This window comes from Pongo abelii, chromosome 7, assembly GCF_028885655.2.
Source record: "Pongo abelii isolate AG06213 chromosome 7, NHGRI_mPonAbe1-v2.0_pri, whole genome shotgun sequence".
Lineage (NCBI taxonomy): Eukaryota > Metazoa > Chordata > Mammalia > Primates > Hominidae > Pongo > Pongo abelii.
In genome coordinates, this window is record NC_071992.2 from 83,649,808 (window position 1) to 83,673,272 (window position 23,465).

Genomic DNA, 23,465 nt, shown 5'->3' on the forward strand with positions numbered 1-23,465 from the left:
GTACCACAGCTTTTAGCTTCCCTTGAAAAAATACTTGATCCAAGCACTTGTCTTTCTTTAGGCCAAATTAATTAGGAGCTCTTATTACAGACATCATACACAGTACAGACAAAGACAGGAAGAAGAAAACCTAGTTGCTGGGTGGGATCCTTGAAGAGACAGGGCTAGGAGTACCTGCAGATGTCAAACCAGAAAGGAACTTATTCTCTAAAGTAGGATTGCTAAACAAAGCCTTGCCACCGGAATTACAAGCCATGCCCTCAGGATGTAAAACAAGACAGAGGCTTGATTTCACAATCAAAACTTTGCAGAGAATATAAACAGTGATACTTGTGGGGCCTGGCCTAGTAAAAACGTCTTCTAAAAGGAATAAAAAATAAAAGTTAACTGCTGATGGGGTAGAGAAGGAGGAGAAAAAAACAAACAGCTTAAATATGCCTGGTGAAGAACCTCTTATTCTTATGCAAGTGGTTCCTCCACCAGGAGAAATGCTTAATTACTGTCCAATGAAGCTGAACCCCTTGTCCAGGGAAGGGGAACGCAGTGGCAGCACATGGCTGGGAACCAGCCAGCTGGCTGTGTGGGACCTTTGGGCCATGTGATCCCAGCCCTAGCAGGGAGCAGGGAGTGGCAGGGAGCTGCTGCTTGCCGGTCTGTCCCAGAAAAGGAAGGAAAAGGCCATGAAAAAGCCTGGGAGTGATGAGGGGTGGGGGTATGGTTTCCGCTACCCTCAGAAGTCTGAGGATGAAAAGGCTTAGAAGCAACAGGAAGAGATTTTGAGTCCCCATTTTACTCACCATTTCTCAAGCCCCATGATGGGCATCAAAAATGTTGCAGGACTTTTCCTTAGTTCAGTTAAAGATGAGGTTCTTTGTCCCACAGCCATGAAAATTCAGGCTCGCAGACAATTTGAATGGTGAGTAAGACATGGTTTTATTGGGTGAAAAAGGAATAAAAGGTGGAAACAGCGACTCTCGCTAGGCCAGAGTCCCTGCTAGAGTGTTTCCCACCTCACAGTTCAGATCCCAGGTTCCACACAGGATGAGGAGGGGACAGGCTCCTCCCTGCTGCAAATGTTGTGAACCTCTGCGTCTCCACCCCAGTGCTCAGGCTGGTTGGGGTTTCTCTGAGGATACCCTCCCACCTGGCTGTCTCAGATGCAGGAAGGTGAAGAATCAGGGCCATTAAGTCTATCATTCTGCCACCCACTAATGGTATTATCATGCAAAGCAAAGGCTCCAGGCAACCAGGGATCTGTCAACGTGTACAGGGCAGCTGCTTGCATCAGCTCCCTCTTATTTTTAGTCTGGACTTGGATTTCCCTTCTGATGGTTTCCCTTCTTTTCCCACAAGTTCTTTTCTCCTAAGCTTTGCATTCAAATGATGTCTTGTTCCATTTCAGCTAGAAGTATTAAATATTTTGAAGAGTGAGTGTTTTCAGAATATCCAGCCCATAATATGAGGAGAAATAGCAGTGCAAAAATTATTAAAATTATTTATTAAGATAGCGTATAATTTGCTTTTCTAGCCTATAGGACATGGCGACCTGGCTTTTGTGACTGGGCTTTTGTAGTCCATAAAATTTTTTCTATAATGGGTCTTATTTTCATTCAACAGTGTAACAGTTATCCAAATAGTTGGAGTTGGGGTATTTGTGGACCAGGCAGAAACACAATAAGAGAAATATGAGAAAATAGAAGTTCATCAAGGAGGGGAGTGCAATTTTATAGTAGGAGATAATTTTAAGGATTATGGGAATCAGCAAACAAAATGAACAGACGGGAATGGAACAGATATGAGTCAGAATGAGAAATCCAGCATTGAAACAATTGAATAGTGTATACATGTTCAATATACTAAGTGCACATGATAAAAAGTAGTTTAATTCTTTTAATTAGCTAGATTATTATAATCATTTCATGCTATATATGTACATTTAAAAATCACATTGTACACCTTAAATATATACAATTTTTGTCAGTCATACGATTTTCAAAAAGTAGTTTAATTATTTGGGAAGCCTTTCTAAGTAATGTAGGAATAGAACCTGAGTTCTGAGATCTGACCTCACTTATTTAGTTTTTTTTTTTTGTCTTTTTCCTCTAATGCCTACAGCCTTCCCTTTTTTCCTTCTTTCTCCAGCTGCTCTATGTAAATTATATGCTATGAGATATAGAAGATAATTTCTCATCTTCACCACTTAAGTGTGGGTAGATACAAATCAGCAAGATTGGCCTGTGTTTCATAAACTTTCCAACATTAACCATCTTAAAGCAGTGTAAACCCAAATGATCTTATGTCCTTGCACTCCATTTATAATTGATATTGTGAAAAGTATATGCAAACAAAGTTGAAACTTAGTAACAAAACTCGAGAGCCACAATCATCTCATTAATATGTTCTGAGTAAAATAAAAGCAATTTTATCCTTTTACATTATTCATATTACAGTTTTAACATATTGACTGGTAAGACACAGATGGTTCGAGGTTTTTCACTGAATGTAATATAAAGTTTTTGGGAAGAATGTATGCTGTTAAGTAAATATCATTAAAGATTAAAAATTCTTTGAATACTCTTTTTAACAGCTGATGTGATGTACTGGCCTTCAGCCAGTACACACAAATTGTACTATGTATGAATCAGTTCACACTAATTATTACAAAGAATAAGAGCTAGTGGGAAAAGAGCTAACAGTCTGCTTACATTACCATCTTTAATCCCTAACTTGAATTCAATGTGTATATTATTTTAAGGATGTTTATTATCTATTCCAAACATCTAATGTGTTTGTGTAACAGAATTGTGTTCCAAAAACTTCCTTTTTTGAAATAGCAGGATCAAAATAATTTATCAAACCTTAAGAGTTTATAAGAAATATTTCATTTAAAAAAAATGACTATCTTGTAGACATTCTTCTGATATGGCTTAAAAATTACATTAATCAGTGTTGTCTGGGAATCATTTACACGATTTTGGTTAGATGTAGAAATACTTCGTAATTCACTGCATATGCACTGTTTTTCATTCTTGAGGATTTTAAAAATTCATTCGACACATCTTTTTGTGTTTATTTTCATGAAATCAGAATTATGCTATTTATTATGAGGGGAGCAAAGGAGTTTAAGACATGATCTCAGCCTTCCATAAACATCCAGTTTTATTAACAAGAGGAAATAGAGGCACATAACTTGGAGTATAATCAAGTGCTGTGCTGAGAACCAGTGGTCATAGTAGTTGAACTCTTGGAATAACCACTGAAAGCTGACTTCTTGGAGAGAGAGCCTAGGACAAGGTAACTACTTCCTGGATAGGTGAGCTTCTTGCTGATAACCCATACTGCAGAAATTTGTAAGCTTTGAGAGAATTTTTGACTTGGAATGCTATTTATTTATTTATTTGAGATGGAGTGTCACTCTGTCACCCAGGCTGGAGTGCAGTGGCATGATCTTGGCTCATTGCAACCTCCTCCTCCCAGGTTCAAGTGATTCTCCTGCGTCTGCCTCCTGAGTAGCTGAGATTATAGGCATGTGCCACCACGCCCAGCTAATTTTTTTTAATTTTTAGTAGAGATGGGGTTTCACAATGTTGGTCAGGCTGGTCTCGAACTCCTGACCTTGTTGATCTGCCCACTTTGGCCTTCCAAGGTGCTGGGATTACAGGTGTGAGCCACCACGCCCTGCCTGCTTTTCTTATTAAAGTTATGCTGACTTCCTTAAGAACCTCAAAACCTAGGGACCTCTATACTTGAAAGGGCAAAGGAACATGTATTTTTGCATTACTAAAGAATAATTAGGATTTTAAAAGTTTATCTCTGAAATTTTAAATGTTTTTAACCCATGTATTTAAAATATTTTCAAAATAATTTTTAATTCGTTTACATTTTTAAATTACTTTTGCCCTGGATTGCTGTCTGTGATGTGTTATATGAAGTGTTTAGAACTGCTCTCTTCACTAAAACCCTTTCATAAAGATCTATGGAAGGAGGTTTACTTAGCTTGATCAAATATAAATAATATAACCAAAACTCTGCTACTTTGATCTACTATGTGTAAGAAGGCTATATTCAAAATTTTTCAGAGATATATACATTTTTAAAAGGAGAAAGTGCTCTTTGCTTCCATTTTTTCATCGGCACTAGAATGGGAGGAATATAAAGAGCTTTGTGAATTTAGAAAAATAAAAATAGTAGAGCCCCATTTTTCACCTGTAAAATAGTCACTTCCTAACTCCTCTGACTCCGTTTGCAGCTCTTAGTATTGCTTTGCTTGTCAGCTATTTCTCACTAAATTTCTACACCAGGTGGAGTTAAACATCCCGAATATCACACCGTTTATTCTCTCTCTGTGCTCTACTTTTCAATAGCAATACATCTACCATTGCATTTGATTTCCTAGTAAGCAACCAGGAAGTTAGTTCTGATTCTCTACTGCTCTCAACTTTCTGATCATAACCAACTCTAAAACCTTTTTCACTCTTTGGCTTACAGTGCCTAAACTCATCTATTTCTGTTGTTCCCATGGTCAATTTCTTTGTTCATTTCTTTGTTTCAAGTCCCATCTACTTTGAGCCTATAGCTAGACAAATCTCCAAGCCCAATTCTGCCCCATATGTAAATGAGATTAATAACATTGAATTAGTAATTCAACCTTTTAAATATAACATCTATAAAATAAAACTTTATAGGATGAAAATCTGCACTGTCAATTCCCTGTTCTGTTACTCTGCCCTTATTGACTACCATGTATCTATTCTTACTCAATTTGTCCATTCCACAGGGATACATCAAATATATAGAAATGACTTGAATACAGTCCACACTCTTAAATAATTGTATCTGGCTTATACACAGAATTTTATGGTTTATCTGTATCCCAAACCTCAGCATTACCCAATATACCCATGAAACAACCCTACATGTGCACCTCCTGAATCTAAAATTAAAAAAGGAAGAAGGCACAATTTATAGTGAAGTTTGGTCATGTCCCTTGGTGAAACTACCACTGCTGTATCTGGTCCATGTTGAGCTTCAGCTTCCTCTTCTCTGAACTGGTATATTTAATTACAAAACACACATGTGGGGCCATTTATATATATATAAATTTATATATAATCTTATTTTGTACTTACATGTTTGTATCTCTTCCCTCAAAATAAACAGAATAGCAATGAAAAACCTTTAGAATATGGATCATAGACTTAATACATTTAATGTGCTTCCTCTGACCCTCCCTTTAGGGCCCTAAATAACAGACAGCCTCTAGTATATCAAGCCAGAAAAAGATGCCAACTCTCCATACTCACAGTCCAAGGTAGATTTTATGAACATTCTGTTGTTGGCTTTTGATTTAGCATTAAAATTTGTGGCCGGGTGCAGTGGTTCATGAATGTAATCCCAGCACTTTGGGAGGCCAAGGTGCGTGGATCACAGGGTCAAGAGATCGAGACCATCCTGGCCAACATGGTGAAAGCCCATCTCTACTAAAACTACAAAAATTAGCTGGGCATGGTGGTGTGCACCTGTAGTCCCAGCTATTCGGGAGGCTGAGGCAGGGGAATCGCTTGAACCTGGGAGGTGGAGGTTGCAGTGAGCCGAGATTGTGCCACTGCACTCCAGCCTGGCGATAGAGCAAGACTCAAAAAAAAAAAGGCAAGTTTGCAAAAAAAAGTGGTAGATACAGGGGAACATGTTACATAAATTGTGATTGAAAGAACAGTGGCAATCAAGGGTCTGGTTTTATTCTTTTCTCATACATTGTATGAGGATAAAATGTGCTTCAAAATGAAAAATTTATTGTAAAACTATGATGAAGCATATTAAAGTAAGAATTAAAAGACACAGATCTAAGGCTTAGCTTTCCCATTTAATGGAAGTGACTGTTCGAAGCATCAGATTCTTTAGCTTCCTTTGGTCTTTATGTATGAGACCTTGACATTTAAAGTAATAGTACTCATTGTCGACTTAATTGTAAACATAAACACAAACTTGGGCGCTTACATCATGCAACTCTACTTTCTGGTCAGTCAGGAGATGCAGAACACACCTGTATTACTTTTGGAAAGTTATGAAAATTAAAATACAAATTTTGTATACATATGTGTGTATATATAATAGTTTTTTCTCAGAGACCTCATCACTCACTGAGAATACATCCACACACAACATTTAATATACAGTGACACACAGCAATTCTATTTTAAAAGCCTGCAAAGCAGAGCCAGTTAAATTGTTTTTGTTATTCTCCAATAAAATAAGTATAGAAATTGAGAATATTTAGTGAATTTTATAGCAATCCGATATTTGTTGAATGAAAACAGATTTAAAACCCTTGGCTTATATTTTATATGATTTTGTTTTGTAAAGATTGTTGTTTATGATTATTGATTTTCATGGTATTTTATGAAAATATTAGTCCTGAGGGTTTGAAAATTGAAGCAAAACAAATTTTTTAAAAAATGATCTTTCACCTGGGGGTGGGGGGGAAGAATTTTATGGTTTAACTATGTTATTTACTAATTCATTTGATACAATAGGCTTTATAATTCTTATCATCCCCATTTTATAGTTGGAGAAAATGAAATTCAAGGAATAAGTAACATTGTAAAGTCTCACAGATGGAAAAGTATTCTGAAGTTGTAAACATGTTTATAGATTTTTAAATTCAAAAACGTGTTCACAATCATCTGCTTTTAAAAGTAAATACAGATTTAAAATTGAACAGTATTGTTAATTTTAATTTCTGTTCTTCAAATAATATTAAATTGTGGCAGATGCATATGCCCTTCTGATTATTTGAAAACATTCATTTGATTGCAGTATTTTACAGCTGAAATCCATTGTAGTGCTTTAATTTTCTGATGTGAGGAATATAAGTATAGAAAGAGTTCAGATTACTTGCTAAGTTTTACAAACACTGGTTCTAAAATGTATCTGCCAAATTTTCATGTAGGCTGGATCAATATTAAGATATCTAGTTCCTTTCTGTCACTTGCTATTACTTGGAGAAATGCTCATCAAATATGTTCTAAATCATATTTCATGTGTTGCTTTTGGTACTATATTTGTATGTTGATTATATATTATGTTGTATGTATTGTAAGATTATATTGCATTATATTCTGTACTGAAATGTAGAATATGTTGTGAAGTCTGAAGACTCAGAACACCATCTGAATTTTTATTGTTTTTATTTTATTTTATTTTTATTTTTAAGACGGAGTCTCGCTCTGTCGCCCAGGCTGGAGTGCAGTGGCGTGATCTCAGCTCACTGCAAGCTCCACCTCCCGGGTTCACACCATTCTCCTGTCTCAGCGTCCCTACTAGCTGGGACTACGGGCGCCCGCCACCAAGCCCGGCTAATTTTTTTTTTTTTGTATTTTTAGTAGAGATGGGGTTTCACCATGTTAGCCAGGATGGTCTCCATCTCCTGACCTCTATCCACCCGCCTTGGCCTCCCAAAGTGCTGGGATTACAGGTGTGAGCCACCGTGCCCAGCCTACCTTCTGAATTTTTAAAGAATTGTTCAAGACTATTGTAATAGTAAAATTTATCACTAAACATATTTAAGCAAGGCCTATATTTTTCAGCTGAAGAGGCATTAAAAATATATTTTTCTCATTACATATTTACTGTAGAATATAGAAATGATGTTGCAATGCAAAAAGAAGAAACTAAAATTACCTGTAGTTCCTTCATTCAGATAAAGGCACTATTAAATGTTGATCTTATTTTACCATTGTTTTCCTCAGCATATCAAGCAGTTCTTTGCCCTTAGCAAGTCTTAATAAATATTAGAGAATGAAGAAATGAATGAATTAGTGAACAAGAAATGGATATACACTCATATGAATTTTTTAAACAAAAACTAGATTATACTATAAGTATTGCTTTTTAACTTGCCCTATTTTTCCACATAATAAAAAATCCCTGGCAATACATGTATTCAGTGTTCTACTACAATAGCATTTTAATAGCTGTATCATATCTGAGTCTATGAAAACAGATTACTAACATTTGTTGAATTAGCATAACATATCTGCCATTGATATTGCCCTGTTTCGAATTTCTACTGGATCCTGAAATGTCTAAAATGCTTTGCAGTTGGAGGCAATACACCCTTTGAGTCCTATCTCTTCTTGTCCTTATCCCCTGACCCCAACTCAGTTTCCACCTGGGCAATTATTTACTATTTCCCAGCAGTGACACCAAGCTCTCTCCCTATGTGGGCCACCCTGTTTAAACACACTTTTCCTTCCGCCTTGAATGCTCATCCCACGCCTCTTTCCTGAGAGCACACATGCAGCCTTCCAAATTCAAAGCAAAGATTTCACTCCCGGGTCCTTTATCACGGTGACCTTAGGAATTAGCATAAATCACTAGAACAACCTGTCTAGTAGAGTTGGAGGAAACTGAAGTTTTTTTATCAATTCAGAAAGACAAAAAGCATTTCACAGTCAAATCTCTAGGCAACTTTATTTCCCTGTTGTCCTGTTAATAAGAAAAAGCCATCTAAGACAGCATATTCTTTTCTTCTCTTCAGGAAACAGTGACATTTAATTCTTCTGTTCTGAGGCCCCGTGTGATTGGAGAATGGATTGGTAGAGAAGAAAATGATGCTGATCCCCTAGCTGCTGAAATGCTACAGCCTCCAATTCCAAGAAGCAAAAATGACCAGTGGGAAAGTGAAGATAGTGGCTCTAGCCCTGCAGGAAGGTGAGATGAGCTGTCTGCTGAGATTCTATATTACTAGTCATTAAAAGGTAAAGGGAAAATAAACCCAAGTTCATGGTTTTTATGAAATCCTTTTTAGTAATTTTTTATAGAAAATTATGTTAGTCTATACATAGGATAAAAACATCAATTGCTGTCTCTTAAAATGAGAGTTTCAGACCTGCTTTGGGGTTTTGGTGTTGATTTCTTTTTTTCAAATCTAGATCACCATATCTTTGATACTGAAACCAAATAGAGAATTAATTTCAAGATATGCTGCCAGTCAAGAGCTACTATAATATTGGACAGAGAGTGGCTGGCTGTTAAGAATTGGAGAGGAGGGACTTCTGATGTACCAGAAAGATATTGTTAATCATCAGGGATAATAAAATTATTAAATGTATAGTAGACCATAGGAGGCAAAGTTAATATTGACCATAAAGAGAGAGAAACCTTAGTTAGAACCATTTAAGTTTAGAGTTGATAACTATGATTGAATATATTTATTAACATTTTGTTTGTTTAATTTTTGAAACTGCTATTATTTGTAAATGTCAAAGTCCATACTTTCATTTTACTCAGACCCCTGATGCTCAAAATGGTGGCAGGAGATTTACCTTACGTGCCCATGTGCTGGTAATAGTGAATTAATGTTGAAATGTCCAGATCTTATTTATTGGAAAAACTATATTCAGAGTAATTTTTTTGGTAATACCAGTTGCAATGAGTAAAACTCAAAACAAAAATGAAAACTTCTGCAAAGTATCTGGGGTAAAAAATATCATGGAAGGCATGGCTTAGACAAGATTGCAAAAACAAATACTCATGAATGGAAATGTGACAGGAGCTTAAGCTTTCTGTGAGTGTTACCAGCTGCCCGTCACAGAAGAGTTTTTCCTATGCATAGCATAGCCACAGTAACTTGGCATTTTCTATGTTAAATTTAGCAGCAACCAATAACTATTCTTTCTCAAGGAGAAAATTGCATTTTCTACAATGTAATAGCTTTCAGGGGTTCTTTGCGGTGACTTATCACTTGGCTGGAGGGAAGGAAATTCAGAATACTCATTAATGTGCTTCAGGCCTATAGAAAATTGATTCTATTTCCATGAGAAATAACTTTTAAATTATTTAAATAGTTGAAGTGTCCTGTGTGAGGAGAAGAAAACCATTTGTAAAGATCCATTTGCCTTCTTTGTGAAATGCCAGATCAATTTCATCTGTCAATGAGGGTAATTTTTTTAACAGCAGGCTTATAAAACATACTAGACGTTTATATTTATTCATTGGTAGATCTTTAGTTCTTAAATGTAAAATAAAGAAATGTCAACTTTCATTTTACTTTCATTTAGTCATAATAATAATCAGAACTATTTATCGCAAGTGTTAGTGCTTCTATTTTCTTCCTAGCTTCAGTGAGCTCTTATTCCCGCTTGAATACTCAATAAGGGAGAACTTTTTCTCTGATCCTAGTGGACTCCCTTACCTAGAAAACTCAGTCCATGAACATGTCTCTTAAATGTTTGTCTTAATTTTTTTCAGCTTTATGTTGCTCTGTCTTTAAATTATAAATTGAGGTATTACACTATGACAGGAAAGAGCTGGTGAAATTCTGCCCAGATGCCCCCATTAGAGTAGAAAGAATACATGCATATCTGAATTAAATTTCAAGAACAGCAGTAAACTATGGGCTAGAAACTATATTTTCTCCATCTTCTAATACAAAACAGGATTTTTGAATTTATACCAGCAACTCACACAGCATTAGATTTGATTTGGATCAAGCAGAAAGGGTTGGAGAAAAACTTTTAATGGCTTCAGAGTCTGTAACTATAGTATTAGCTTTTACCCTTAAATAGAAATGAACCTGAACTACACTTTAATGACCAACTGACAAAATCATATCCTAGACTCCTGAAAGAGAAAACTTAATTTTCAAGCATGACTCCATCCGTTTTTCACCCCACCCTCTCCACTGGGGCTGGCATATTTTTGTTGTCGTTTGACATCTGTTACATGAGTGACAAAGGCACAGGCTGACGCTAGGCATCTGCTAAATAAAGCTTATTCACAAGAGGAACGGTTTATAGTCTTATCTTTATTTCTTGCAGCCTTTCCTATCTCAATTTTTCTCTATTGTGTATTAAGTCTTACTCAAATGGCTGCTACAACGCTCCATCTTTGCTACATAGCCAGCTTTCCTTTTCATGCAGAATAATAGATACATGATAGGCTAGAGTTTCACCATTAGATTAGAGGGAATTAAATAAATGGCATAATAAACCTTGAGAGTCTTATGGGTAGAAGCTTACCCCCTTTTTTTAATGATGTACTGTATGTGAACTTCTTTCCATAAGTCCCCCAAATATGACATTGTATGAAGAGGTCAACAAGTATGTTACAAATAGCTTGATACAAATGACACCTGAAGCATTAAGTGCTGGTTAGAAAAGAAATTGTGAGGGTGGTAAAGGGAAACTAACAGACTAAGACAAGAGATACTAACATGGAGTCCTGCCACATCTCTCTTAGATTCTCAAAGCAGTTCAGAATTACGAGTACTTAAGAAAGAAATTAAAGCATTTGAGCAAGAAAAGTGAGAGGAATTCACCGGAGAGGTGAATGTGTTGGGAAATGATTGAAGGCTTTCTGTGATCGTCAAATCCTACCAATTGGTATCAATTGCTATGACTTGCCTAGCTATTTAGTGGGAAAACATATACATACATTGCACATTTAGAGTTATTAAAAATAATCCCACATTTATAATATAAATGTAAACAAAAATTGAATTTAATAAGCCTATATAATCTTATTTTAAGCCATCTTAATTAAACTTTGCAATAGCTGAGTAATGGATTTTCTAAAATTACTTATTAAATTGTAATGTGAATTTATAAATACGTTCATCAAGCCTTGAAGCCTAATGAAGTTCCTCTAAAGCCCATCACCTTATTAAAACAAAAATAATATCCATAAATACTGTAGATCTGGTGAATTGGCTTTATTTCTTAAGTGAACACTGTTGTTAGATTGAAAATAGGTCATAAAATAAAGAGAAAATTTTATAATTTAGAAATGTGTATGAAATATTAAAATAAAAGCTAAATTCACTTCCCATTAAGAAGTTTTCTTTCCATTAAAGCTCATAATTACTTCTAACATACCTGTGAATAAAACCTGGAAATGGTGCCCTTCCTCTTAGAATTTTTTCTATTGGCAGAAAGAGACAAGCAGTAAACAAGTGAATATACAAATATATGCCATAAACTCAAGTAGTGATAGTTATGATGGAAAATATATCAAATTTAGTAATTTAGAAATAATCTAACATGGAAATTTTAAGCATAAATAATTTTGATTGACTAATATGTAATCTGCCCAAGAAACCAAAGAACAGAAGCCTTGAAATATCTAAAACACACAAAAATTATACCTCATAACTTATAAATTTCTCAATTTCTTTTTTCGTACAAGTTTAATCCAAAACAAATTTCTTTTTGGTTTCCCTCTGAGGCATTTTATTTATAAGCATGTATTACATCCCTAGAAAAAGAATCCCGGGATTTTCCCTCCTGTGTGTCTTCGTCTTACTTCTTTGTGGTCCACGATGCCAGCTGAGGTTGTCAGTACAATGAAACCGAACTGGTCAGATGGGAACAGATTATGCTGCCATTTTTCTAGATCTTTGAGTTGCACATGAAACCCGGGGCTGATCACTCCACACTTGTTTAGCCTGCCTGTGAGGTTCACAACAATCTTCCCAGCTCTGTGATCATCAATGATTTCAGATTTACCAGTGTAACCATGCTTAATCATCACAGTGAGAAACCGGATGACGACTCTGGAGCATGGCTTGATAAGAACCTAGTGTTTGTCTCTCTTTTTAGCATTGTGTATGCTCCTGAGAATATCAGCCAAGACATTCATGTGCACCATTGTGGCAGCATGGAAAGATGGCAGCTGAAAGAGACAAATTTCTTTCTTTCTTTTTTTTGAGACAGAGTCTCACTCTGTCACCCAGGCTGGAGTGCAGTGGTGTTATCTTGGCTCACTGCAACCTCTCCCTCCCACCTTAGCCTCCTGAGAAGCTGGGACTACAGGTGTGCCCCACCATGCCCAGCTAATTTCTTTTAAATTTTTTGCAGAGATGGGGTTTCACTATGTTGCCCAGGCAGGTCTTGTATTCCTGGATTCAAGCAATCCACCCATCTTGGCCCCCAAAGTGCTGGGATTACAGGTATGAGCCACCAGGCCTGTTTAAGACAAATTTCTTTTTAAAGCCAAAAGAGCATTTAATTTCAGATCATTGATGAAGTCATTTGGACAGGTTGAAAGTTTTCTTTTTATTTATTTAGTATTCATTTGCTTATGTTAATACCAGGTAATGTGCTAGATACTGGATAAGACTGACATGACAAAAAATCCTAGACTCAAAGGAGTTGCTTAAAAGTGGAGGAGAATGATTTTTAAAAAGTTTTATTTCTGCTCAGTTCACACAATGCTAGGTATATGACAATCACTTAAGTGTCTGCTAAACTGATTCTAAAACATCATATTTATATATTCTTAAAAATAGCTCTTATGCATAAAAATCTATATGCAACAATTGAATGTGAAACTTTTCATGACCTCTTCAACTTCCAAGGCCTTAGTGCAAAGGGCACCCTTTAATTAATGACTGGAGTCAAAAAAAAAAAAAAGGACACAGGTTCAGCCTACAAGATTGTGAGGGTGAACTCAACAAGCTTAGGAGATAGTCCAAGAAATCATCCAATTTTTCACCAAAAAGAACACATGGAATCAGATCAAACTAATGTTTACCAACCTATGCTTACCAACCTATGCTCAGAAAGTGTGAAACTAAACGGAGCAAGCTCAGGCCCATGAGTGAGACAGGAGTCAAGAGGAGGAGGGCCAGTGGTCAGAATGAAGGCTCAGGAGGCTCCACCTGCTCAGGCAGGCCCACAGCGGAGGGTCTGTGGGGTGACCTCTTTAAACTGTTCCTTTCCATTTGATCCTGGTTTAGAAATCACTCTTTTAAACCAAAGAAAAATGGATTCCTTAAGTATATGAACACCAAATTGAAATATTAACTGCTAGTCTTTCTCATCAGGCCTCTTTTTGTACACTTTCTCTTGATGTGGGATATTATGGCTCAAGAAGAGGCGTTCACATATCCAGGATGCCCCCCTTGTGTTCTTTGAACACATAATGATATTAATTACCACTTAGAGGCTGCTCTATGTGCTTTGCGTATCTTAACCCATTTCATCCTTATGAAAACACTATTATTCAGAAATGACAGGCCCGGTGCGGTGGTTCATGCCTGTAAGCACTTTGGGAGGCCGAGGCGGGCGGATCACAAGGTCAGGAGATTGAAACCATCCTGGCTAACACGGTGAAACCCCGTCTCTACTAAAAATACAAAAAATTAGCCGGGCGTGGTGGTGGGCACCTGTAGTCCAAGCTACTTGGGAGGCTGAGGCAGGAGAATGGCGTGAACCCGGGAGGTGGAGCTTGCAGTGAGCCGAGATTGTGTCACTGCACTCCAGGCTGGGTGACAGAGCGAGACTCCGTCTCAAAAAAAAACAAAAAAAAAGAAATGAGAAAACTAAGTCCTGGAATGGCTACATCCCCATCCCAAGACTGATAGCCATTAGGTCACTGAGCTAGGCTGCCTTGCTTCAAATTCTGTGCATTTAAATCCTTTGCTCTACAGTCTCTCTTCAGAAAGCTGTTCTAAGAACCCTGTTATTAAGCTTTAGGTTCAAATCTGGGAAAGAGGGGCCTCAGAACCCTAAGTGCTCTTAGAAACACCCCTCTTGTTCTGATCTCACTCAACACTGTCTGTATGAACACTCCTGCGTCCCTGCAGCAGGCTGCTATTTTTTCTTAATGGCTGTAGGATCCACAGGCTGTGGGGCTGGAGAAGAGGGTGGTGTCATCCTTTATCGTCTGCTGCTTCCAGATCTTGCTGTCTCCTCCGTAAAACAATCCCCAGTTCTGCATCTTGTTCTGAATTTCCCAGTGTGTTAATTTCCCATATCATCTTCTAGCAATAATTTGCTAACTGCCAGCCATTCCCCTTTCTCTGAATATTCAAATATCTGGCTCCTGTAACTCTCCCCAGTAGCTTTGCTGCATTGGTTAAGTCAGCGTCAACATCATCGGTGATCCTTCCCCAAACCTGGCCTTTCACTTCCTTTGCCTACTCTTTGCCACTTATCTTGAATTCCACCCTACCTCCCCATCACTCCCTCTGTCATATCCCAGACCTTCTCATTCTCATTATCTGCAAATCTATGATGTCAATTTCAGGCATCCCACTTTCTGACTACCACCTCTCGTCTTTCTAGTTTATTGCCTCTGACACTCAGCTTTAACTGGGACCCCCAAATCACTGAGACTGCCAAAGTTTTATTGTTCCTCACCCACCTTGTTCTTAATTTTTCTCCTTAGTCAGGTTTATCTATGCCCCATCATGGTAATTGGTCCCTTGGATATGCCCTCAAGTCTTCTGCTCCTCTTTTCCTGTTTTACTCTCCCGGAAAAACTCTACCATGTTTAAATCTAATTGTTTCCCTATTCTGTGGCTGAACCAACCTAGGCTAGAGAAGGACACATGGCCACACTGGCCAGTGTCAGTGAATTCACGACCACCAAACTCCAGGGGCACACTGGTGCTACCCGGTGATGCAGCTGCACCTGCCTCTGCCATTCACATATTCACTCTCCTCAATGATGACTTCACATTTTTCCTGCTCTCCCCCAATCTCCAACACTTTTCCCCCATCCTTATTCTTAACTAATGACTCTGTTTCCTGTTTCAAAGAGAAAATAGCTGCAGTTGTAAAGAAAACCTCCATAAGCTTCCTCCAGCAGACTCTCTGTGCACCTGGCTTATCTGTGCTCAGGTTTTCTGCTCTTCCCTATGGCTATGGGTGAGTCACTCATGCTCCGCCTAGGGCAAGCTCCTCCACTCAGTGCTAGATCCTTACTCTAACTCACCCATGTAAGCTCATCACTTCTCTTCATTCCCTGCACCATTCCTTTCTCCTAGCTCATTCCCCTCAGCATGAAAGTATGATGGAACTTCTCTCTAAAAAGTGAAGCCTCCCTGGCCCCAGAGATTAATTGTTCTGTGTCTTTCAATTTATAAAGAAACTCCTCAAAGTAGTTTACTTGTGTGCACTGACCCCTCATTTTGCAATCTTTTCCAAATAGAATGTTATTCCCACCACCTATTGAAAGCAACCTTGTCAATGTCACAGGACGACCTCTTGTCCAAGTTACCCAGTGTCAGTCAAATGACCTCTGCCTTCTGAAATTCCAACCTCAAGTCTCAGCCCCCATCTTACTTGACCTAACAGCAGTGTTTGAGATTTCATCTCTCAGTTATTTATTCAAATATTTTCCTCACAATCCTTATCTGTAATTGTGAAATTCAAAATGCTCTGACAACCAAAGTCGTTTTCATAATTCATTATAGCGAAACCTGATCTGAACCCCGCAGATTCTTTATTTATCCCACTCAATGGGAATGCTGATACATAATGATGTGGAAATACTGAAGTATTGGATAACAGGATGAGGCCACAGACCCTCTGGAATGTATTATATAATATAGAGTTTATGCAACAGAACACATCCAGCCCCAAGGATTCTAGAAAAACATTTATGGACCTGGAATAAAATTCTAAGTTTATATTTGGTTATATATATTCTTTTTCTGTAAGAAGGCATGTTTTGATATGTTTGCCTTTTAGAAATGATTATATTATGTTTTATAAACAGACAAATGATTTATGCTTATTCATATAACATAACATTTCAAGATACAGTATATATTAATTTTGCATAAAATATTTAATATCTAACCATCCTATATGTATATTTAGGTACACAGTAAGCAGAAGCAGTAGTCAGAATGTACATATAACATCTGCTTCAAACAGTTATACTTTGTGAATTATTATTTAACTCCTAAGGGGGAAAATCGCCTTAAAGCCGTAACTGTCTTTTTACATGAAAACATAAAATATATTTGGTAAGCATAGAATATTATAAAGTATCATATTCTATTACCTTTTGTTAAATTTTTTTTTATTATTATTATTACACTTTAGGTTTTAGGATACATGTGCGCAATGTACAGGTTAGTTACATATGTATACATGTGCCATGCTGGTGTGCTGCACCCACTAACTCGTCATCTAGCATTAGGTATATCTCCCAATGCTATCCCTCCCCCCTCCCCCCACCCCACAACAGTCCCCAGAGTGTGATGTTCCCCTTCCTGTGTCCATGTGTTCTCATTGTTCAATTCCCACCAATGAGTGAGAATATGCGGTGTTTGGTTTTTTGTTCTTGCGATAGTTTACTGAGAATGATGATTTCCAATTTCATCCATGTCCCTACAAAGGACATGAACTCATCATTTTTTATGGCTGCATAGTATTCCATGGTGTATATGTGCCACATTTTCTTAATCCAGTCTATCATTGTTGGACATTTGGGTTGGTTCCAAATCTTTGCTATTGTGAATAATGCTGCAATAAACATATGTGTGCATGTGTCTTTATAGCAGCATGATTTATAGTCCTTTGGGTATATACCCAGTAATGGGATGGCTGGGTCGAATGGAATTTCTAGTTCTAGATCCCTGAGGAATCGCCACACTGACTTCCACAAGGGTTGAACTAGTTTACAGTCCCACCAACAGTGGAAAAGTGTTCCTATTTCTCCACATCCTCTCCAGCACCTGTTGTTTCCTGACTTTTTAATGATTGCCATTCTAACTGGTGTGAGATGGTATCTCATTGTGGTTTTGATTTGCATTTCTCTGATGGCCAGTGATGGTGAGCATTTTTTCATGTGTTTTTTGGCTGCATAAATGTCTTCTTTTGAGAAGTGTCTGTTCATGTCCTTCGTCCACTTTTTGATGGGGTTGTTTTTTTCTTGTAAATTTGTTTGAGTTCATTGTAGATTCTGGATATTAGCCCTTTGTCAGATGAGTAGGTTGCAAAAATTTTCTCCCATTTTGTAGGTTGCCTGTTCACTCTGATGGTAGTTTCTTTTGCTGTGCAGAAGCTCTTTAGTTTAATTAGATCCCATTTGTCAATTTTGGCTTTTGTTGCCATTGCTTTTGGTGTTTTAGACATGAAGTCCTTGCCCATGCCTATGTCCTGAATGGTAATGCCTATGTTTTCTTCTAGGGTTTTTATGGTTTTAGGTCTAACGTTTAAGTCTTTAATCCATCTTGAATTGATTTTTGTATAAGGTGTAAGGAAGGGATCCAGTTTCAGCTTTCTACATATGGCTAGCCAGTTTTCCCAGCACCATTTATTAAATAGGGAATCGTTTCCCATTGCTTGTTTTTCTCAGGTTTGTCAAAGATCAGATAGTTGTAGATATGCGGCGTTATTTCTGAGGGCTCTGTTCTGTTCCATTGATCTATATTTCTGTTTTGGTACCAGTACCATGCTGTTTTGGTTACTGTAGCCTTGTAGTATAGTTTGAAGTCAGTTAGTGTGATGCCCCCAGCTTTGTTCTTTTGGCTTAGGATTGACTTGGCGATGTGGGCTCTTTTTTGGTTCCATATGAACTTTAAAGTAGTTTTTTCCAATTCTGTGAAGAAAGTCATTGGTAGCTTGATGGGGATGGCATTGAATCTGTAAATTACCTTGGGCAGTATGGCCATTTTCACGATATTGATTCTTCCAACCCATGAGCATGGAATGTTCCTCCATTTGTTTGTATCCTCTTTTATTTCCTTGAGCAGTGGTTTGTAGTTCTCCTTGAAGAGGTCCTTCACATCCCTTGTAAGTTGGATTCCTAGGTATTTGATTCTCTTTGAAGCAATTGTGAATGGGAGTTCACTCATGATTTGGCTCTCTGTTTGTCTGTTATTGGTGTATAAGAATGCTTGTGATTTTTGTACATTGATTTTGTAACCTGAGACTTTGCTGAAGTTGCTTATCAGCTTAAGGAGATTTTGGGCTGAGACGATGGGGTTTTCTAGATATACAATCATGTCGTCTGCAAACAGGGACAATTTGACTTCCTCTTTTCCTAATTGAATACCCTTGATTTCCTTCTCCTGCCTAATTGCCCTGGCCAGAACTTCCAACACTATGTTGAATAAGAGTGGTGAGAGAGGGCATCCCTGTCTTGTGCCAGTTTTCAAAGGGAATGCTTCCAGTTTTTGCCTCATTCAGTATGATATTGGCTGTGGGTTTGTCATAGATAGCTCTTATTATTTTGAGATACATCCCATCAATACCTAATTTATTGAGAGTTTTTAGCATGAAGTGTTGTTGAATTTTGTCAAAGGCCTTTTCTGCATCTATTGAGATAATCATGTGGTTTTTGTCTTTGGTTCTGTTTATATGCTGGATTATAATTATTGATTTGTGTATATTGAACCAGCCTTGCATCCCAGGGATGAAGGCCACTAATTGGAGCATTTAGTCCATTTACATTTAAACTTAAGATTGTTATGTGTGAATTTGATCCTGTCATTATGATGTTAGCTGGCTATTTTGCTCGTTAGTTGATGCAGTCTCTTCCTAGTCTCGATGGTCTTTACATTTTGGTATGATTTTGTAGCGGCTGGTACCAGTTGTGCCTTTCCATGTTTAGTGCTTCCTTCAGGAGCTCTTTTAGGGCAGGCCTGGTGGTGACAAAATCTCTCAGCATTTGCTTGTCTGTAAAGTATTTTATTTCTCCTTCACTTATGAAGCTTAGTTTGGCTGGATATGAAATTCTGGGTTGAAAATTCTTTTCTTTAAGAATGTTGAATATTGGCCCCCACTCTCTTCTGGCTTGTAGAGTTTCTGCCGAGAGATCCGCTGTTAGTCTGATGGGTTTCCCTTTGAGGGTAACCCGACCTTTCTCTCTGGCTGCCCTTAACATTTTTTCCTTCATTTCAACTTTGGTGAATCTGGGAATTATGTGTCTTGGAGTTGCTCTTCTCGAGGAGTATCTTTGTGGTGTTCTCTGTATTTCCTGAATCTGAATGTTGGCCTGCCTTGCTAGATTGGGGAAGTTCTCCTGGATAATATCCTGCAGAGTGTTTTCCAACTTGGTTCCATTCTCCCCGTCACTTTCAGGTACACCAATCAGACGTAGATTTGGTCTTTTCACATAGTCCCATATTTCTTGGAGGCTTTGCTCATTTCTTTTTATTCTTTTTTCTCTAAACTTCCCTTCTTGCTTCATTTCATTCATTTCATCTTCCATTGCTGATACTCTTTCTTCCATTTGATCGCATCGGCTCCTGAGGCTTCTGCATTCTTCACGTAGTTCTCGAGCCTTGGTTTTCAGCTCCATCAGCTCCTTTAAGCACTTCTCTGTATTGGTTATTCTAGTTATACATTCTTCTAAATTTTTTTCAAAGTTTTCAACTTCTTTGCCTTTGGTTTGAATATCCTCCCGTAGCTGGGAGTAATTTGATCGTCTGAAGCCTTCTTCTCTCAGCTCGTCAAAGTCATTCTCCGTCCAGCTTTGTTCCGTTGCTGGTGAGGAACTGTGTTCCTTTGGAGGAGGAGAGGCGCTCTGCTTTTTAGAGTTTCCAGTTTTTCTGCTCTATTTTTTCCCCATCTTTGTGGTTTTATCTACTTTTGGTCTTTGATGATGTACAGATGGGTTTTTGGTGTGGATGTCTTTTCTGTTTGTTAGTTTTCCTTCTAACAGACAGGACCCTCAGCTGCAGGTCTGTTGGAGTACCCGGCCGGCCGTGTGAGGTGTCACTCTGCCCCTGCTGGGGGATGCCTCCCAGTTAGGCTGCTCGGGGGTCAGGGACCCACTTGAGGAGGCAGTCTGCCCATTTTCAGATCTCCAGCTTGGTGCTGGGAGAACCACTGCTCTCCTCAAAGGTGTCAGACAGGGACATTTAAGTCTGCAGAGGTTACTGCTGTCTTTTTGTTTGTCTGTGCCCTGCCCCCAGAGGTGGAGCCTACAGAGGCAGGCAGGCCTCCTTGAGCTGTGGTGGGCTCCACCCAGTTGGAGCTTCCCGGCTGCTTTGTTTACCTAAGCAAGCCTAGGCAATGGCGGGCGCCCCTCCCCAAGCCTGGCTGCCGCCTTGCAGTTTGATCTCAGACTACTGTGCTAGCAATCAGCAAGACTCCGTGGGCGTAGGACCCTCTGAGCCAGGTGCGGGATATTAATCTCCTGGTGCGCCGTTTTTTAAGCCCGTCGGAAAAGCGCAGTATTTGGGTGGGAGTGACCCGATTTTCCAGGTGCCGTCTGTCACCCCTTTCTTTGACTAGGAAAGGGAACTCCCTGACCCCTTGCGCTTCCCGAGTGAGGCAATGCCTCGCCCTTCGTCGGCTCGCTCAGGGTGCGCGCACCCACTGACCTGCGCCCACTGTCTGGCACTCCCTAGTGAGATGAACCCGGTACCTCAGATGGAAATGCAGAAATCACCAGTCTTCTGCTTCGCTCATGCTGGGAGCTGTGGACCGGAGCTGTTCCTATTCGGCCATCTTGGCTCCTCTCCCACCTTTTGTTAAATTTACAATATAAAATTTAAGTTATGAAGGAAAATTTAATTGATTTATTAAACAGACCTAAATAGAGCTATTTGCCAGGCACTGTTCTACATTTATTAACCCTTTTTAATATTCCAACCACTGGATTATTAAATATATTGGAAGTACTACAGTAAGCTGCATTATGGATAACGAAACTGAGGAAAAGAAAGTAACTTGCCCCAAATTATTCATCTTGTAAGTAAACTATGTTCAATTGTCATTCAAAGCAGTATCTATATCCCTTCTAGTAATCAAAAGCGAATGGGGCTAAAATAATACATGAATATTGTTATTTTAAATGAATTTAATTTAGATAAAATAATTTAGGTGTTAATTCAGCTTAACCTGTTAGATCTATCAGCTAAGAAATCCAAATTAAAATTTTGTTTTGATTGGTTTTGTTTACTTCTCAATGAATAAAGTTGGTCAACGAAGACTTTAACATTGTTACATTGTTTCTCAGTTTAGAAGGCACATAATTCAATGATGCAGAGGACAGATGCCATGGCAAGAGACTGGAGCTAAATAAACTTCTTCCTTCCATTTTCAAGTGAATATTTATGTTTTATTTCCACTACTAAAGAGTATACATGATTTTCTTTTTATTTGGAATGATATCGAGGGTTAGTCAAATTAAAAAATTGCTTAAAAAGGGGTGCATTTTTACGACATCTTAGCAACAATCCTATTTCTGTTGGGACCCTAAGTTGGGATAGAAGATAAAATTAAAATAAATATTGCCAACATGTGTATGTTTTCATATATTTGTTCTTATTTTTTCCCTCGCCTTTTTACTTTTAAAAGTTTCAAACCATAGAATATTTAAAAGTAGTAATATCAAGATCCACATACCCTCCACCTGTATTCACCAATGAACATTTTACCATCTTTATCTACGACCTATTATCTATATATCTATCGTATATCATATTCTATTTTTTGCTGAACCATCCGAAAATAAATTATAGATTTTATAAAATGTTAATTCTGTTATTCTTCAGCATGTATTTCTTAGGAATAAAGATATTTTCTTATGTACCCATCATATAATCATCATATCAAACCAATCCCACCATAAAGTTATCTAATGTAGAGTCCATTTTCAAATTTCTTCCATTTTTCCAGTAAAGTCCTTTATGGATATTTGTATACTTGTTTATTTCTTTTTTATCTAGCATCTAATAAAGGATCATGTGTGGAATCTAGTTGTCAAATCTTTTTAGTCTTCTATAATCTACAACAGTCCTCTGCCTTTTGTTTCTTTTTTATGACATTTACATTCTTGAAGACTATGGGCCAGTTATCTTGAAAAATTTCCCCAAATCTGCATTTGTCTGATTGTTCTCTGATTAAATTCAGATTAGACATTTTTGGAAAAAAATTCTGCATAGTTGATGGGATGTACTTTCTTATTATATCATATTAGGAAGTACATAATGTCAATTTGCCCAGTATTATTGGTGATGCTAAGTTTGATCACTTGGTTAAGGTGATGTCCACCAGATTTTTCCAGTGTAAAGGTATCAGTTGCCCTTTATAATTAACAAGTCATGTCACTTCTGCTTGGACAAGTTGGCACAGACTAATTACTTTCTGCTGTCCCTCACTACATATCCCTATAAACCCTGAAATAAAGCAAGAGCCACCAAAAAAGAACTGTGGCAAGGGTAAAGAGGAAGGTGGAATGGTTAGGAACCTGAGGGCTGGAGGAACAGCTTAGCAGCAGGGCTCCTTGCAATTCCCCGCTCAACAGAATAAGGGGCATTTCTTCGCTCCCAAAGTAGCAAGAGAAGGTGGCCCATATAGGTTAGTTCTTCCCCTGATGAACAGTAGCTACACCAACAACACCAAGAGAAGCCAGAGACACAGGCCAAGGGAATTGACGATTCTCACTGGCAATACATGGTTAGGGGACATGCTTTCCTTCCCTGCCAGACTTGAGACTCCGTATCTCCACTAAAGATGCTAGGAGAGCTGAGTGGCAACAATGAATCTACCTCAGTGGCAAGAAAGAATCTACTTCAAAACATCAGGAAGGAACACAGAAAAACAGAAAGAGCAGAAATATGGGTATATACAATAGACTAGCCTCACGAGTTTTAGAAATGATATTTAACTATTGAAACAAAAATTATAACACCATCTGATGCTCAATAATATTTAAAAGTAGGGAGACTCTTAAGGTATCTATACTTCACTCCAAGTGGTAAATGTTGATAT

At 38.0% G+C, this 23,465-nt stretch overlaps 1 protein-coding gene and 1 pseudogene across 5 annotated transcripts in view; one reads left to right on the forward strand and one right to left on the reverse strand.

Moving 5' to 3' along the window:
- Nucleotides 1-23,465, forward strand: part of C7H8orf34 (chromosome 7 C8orf34 homolog) — a 502,481-nt gene that overhangs the window by 176,720 nt on the left and 302,296 nt on the right. For all 5 annotated transcript variants that reach the window (XM_024250722.3, XM_024250723.3, XM_024250724.3 and 2 more), the window contains 1 exon segment: nucleotides 8,540-8,712. In XM_024250722.3, the coding sequence (XP_024106490.3) occupies nucleotides 8,540-8,712 (173 nt within the window).
- On the reverse strand, nucleotides 12,256-12,651 carry LOC129061033 (small ribosomal subunit protein uS8-like; annotated as a pseudogene).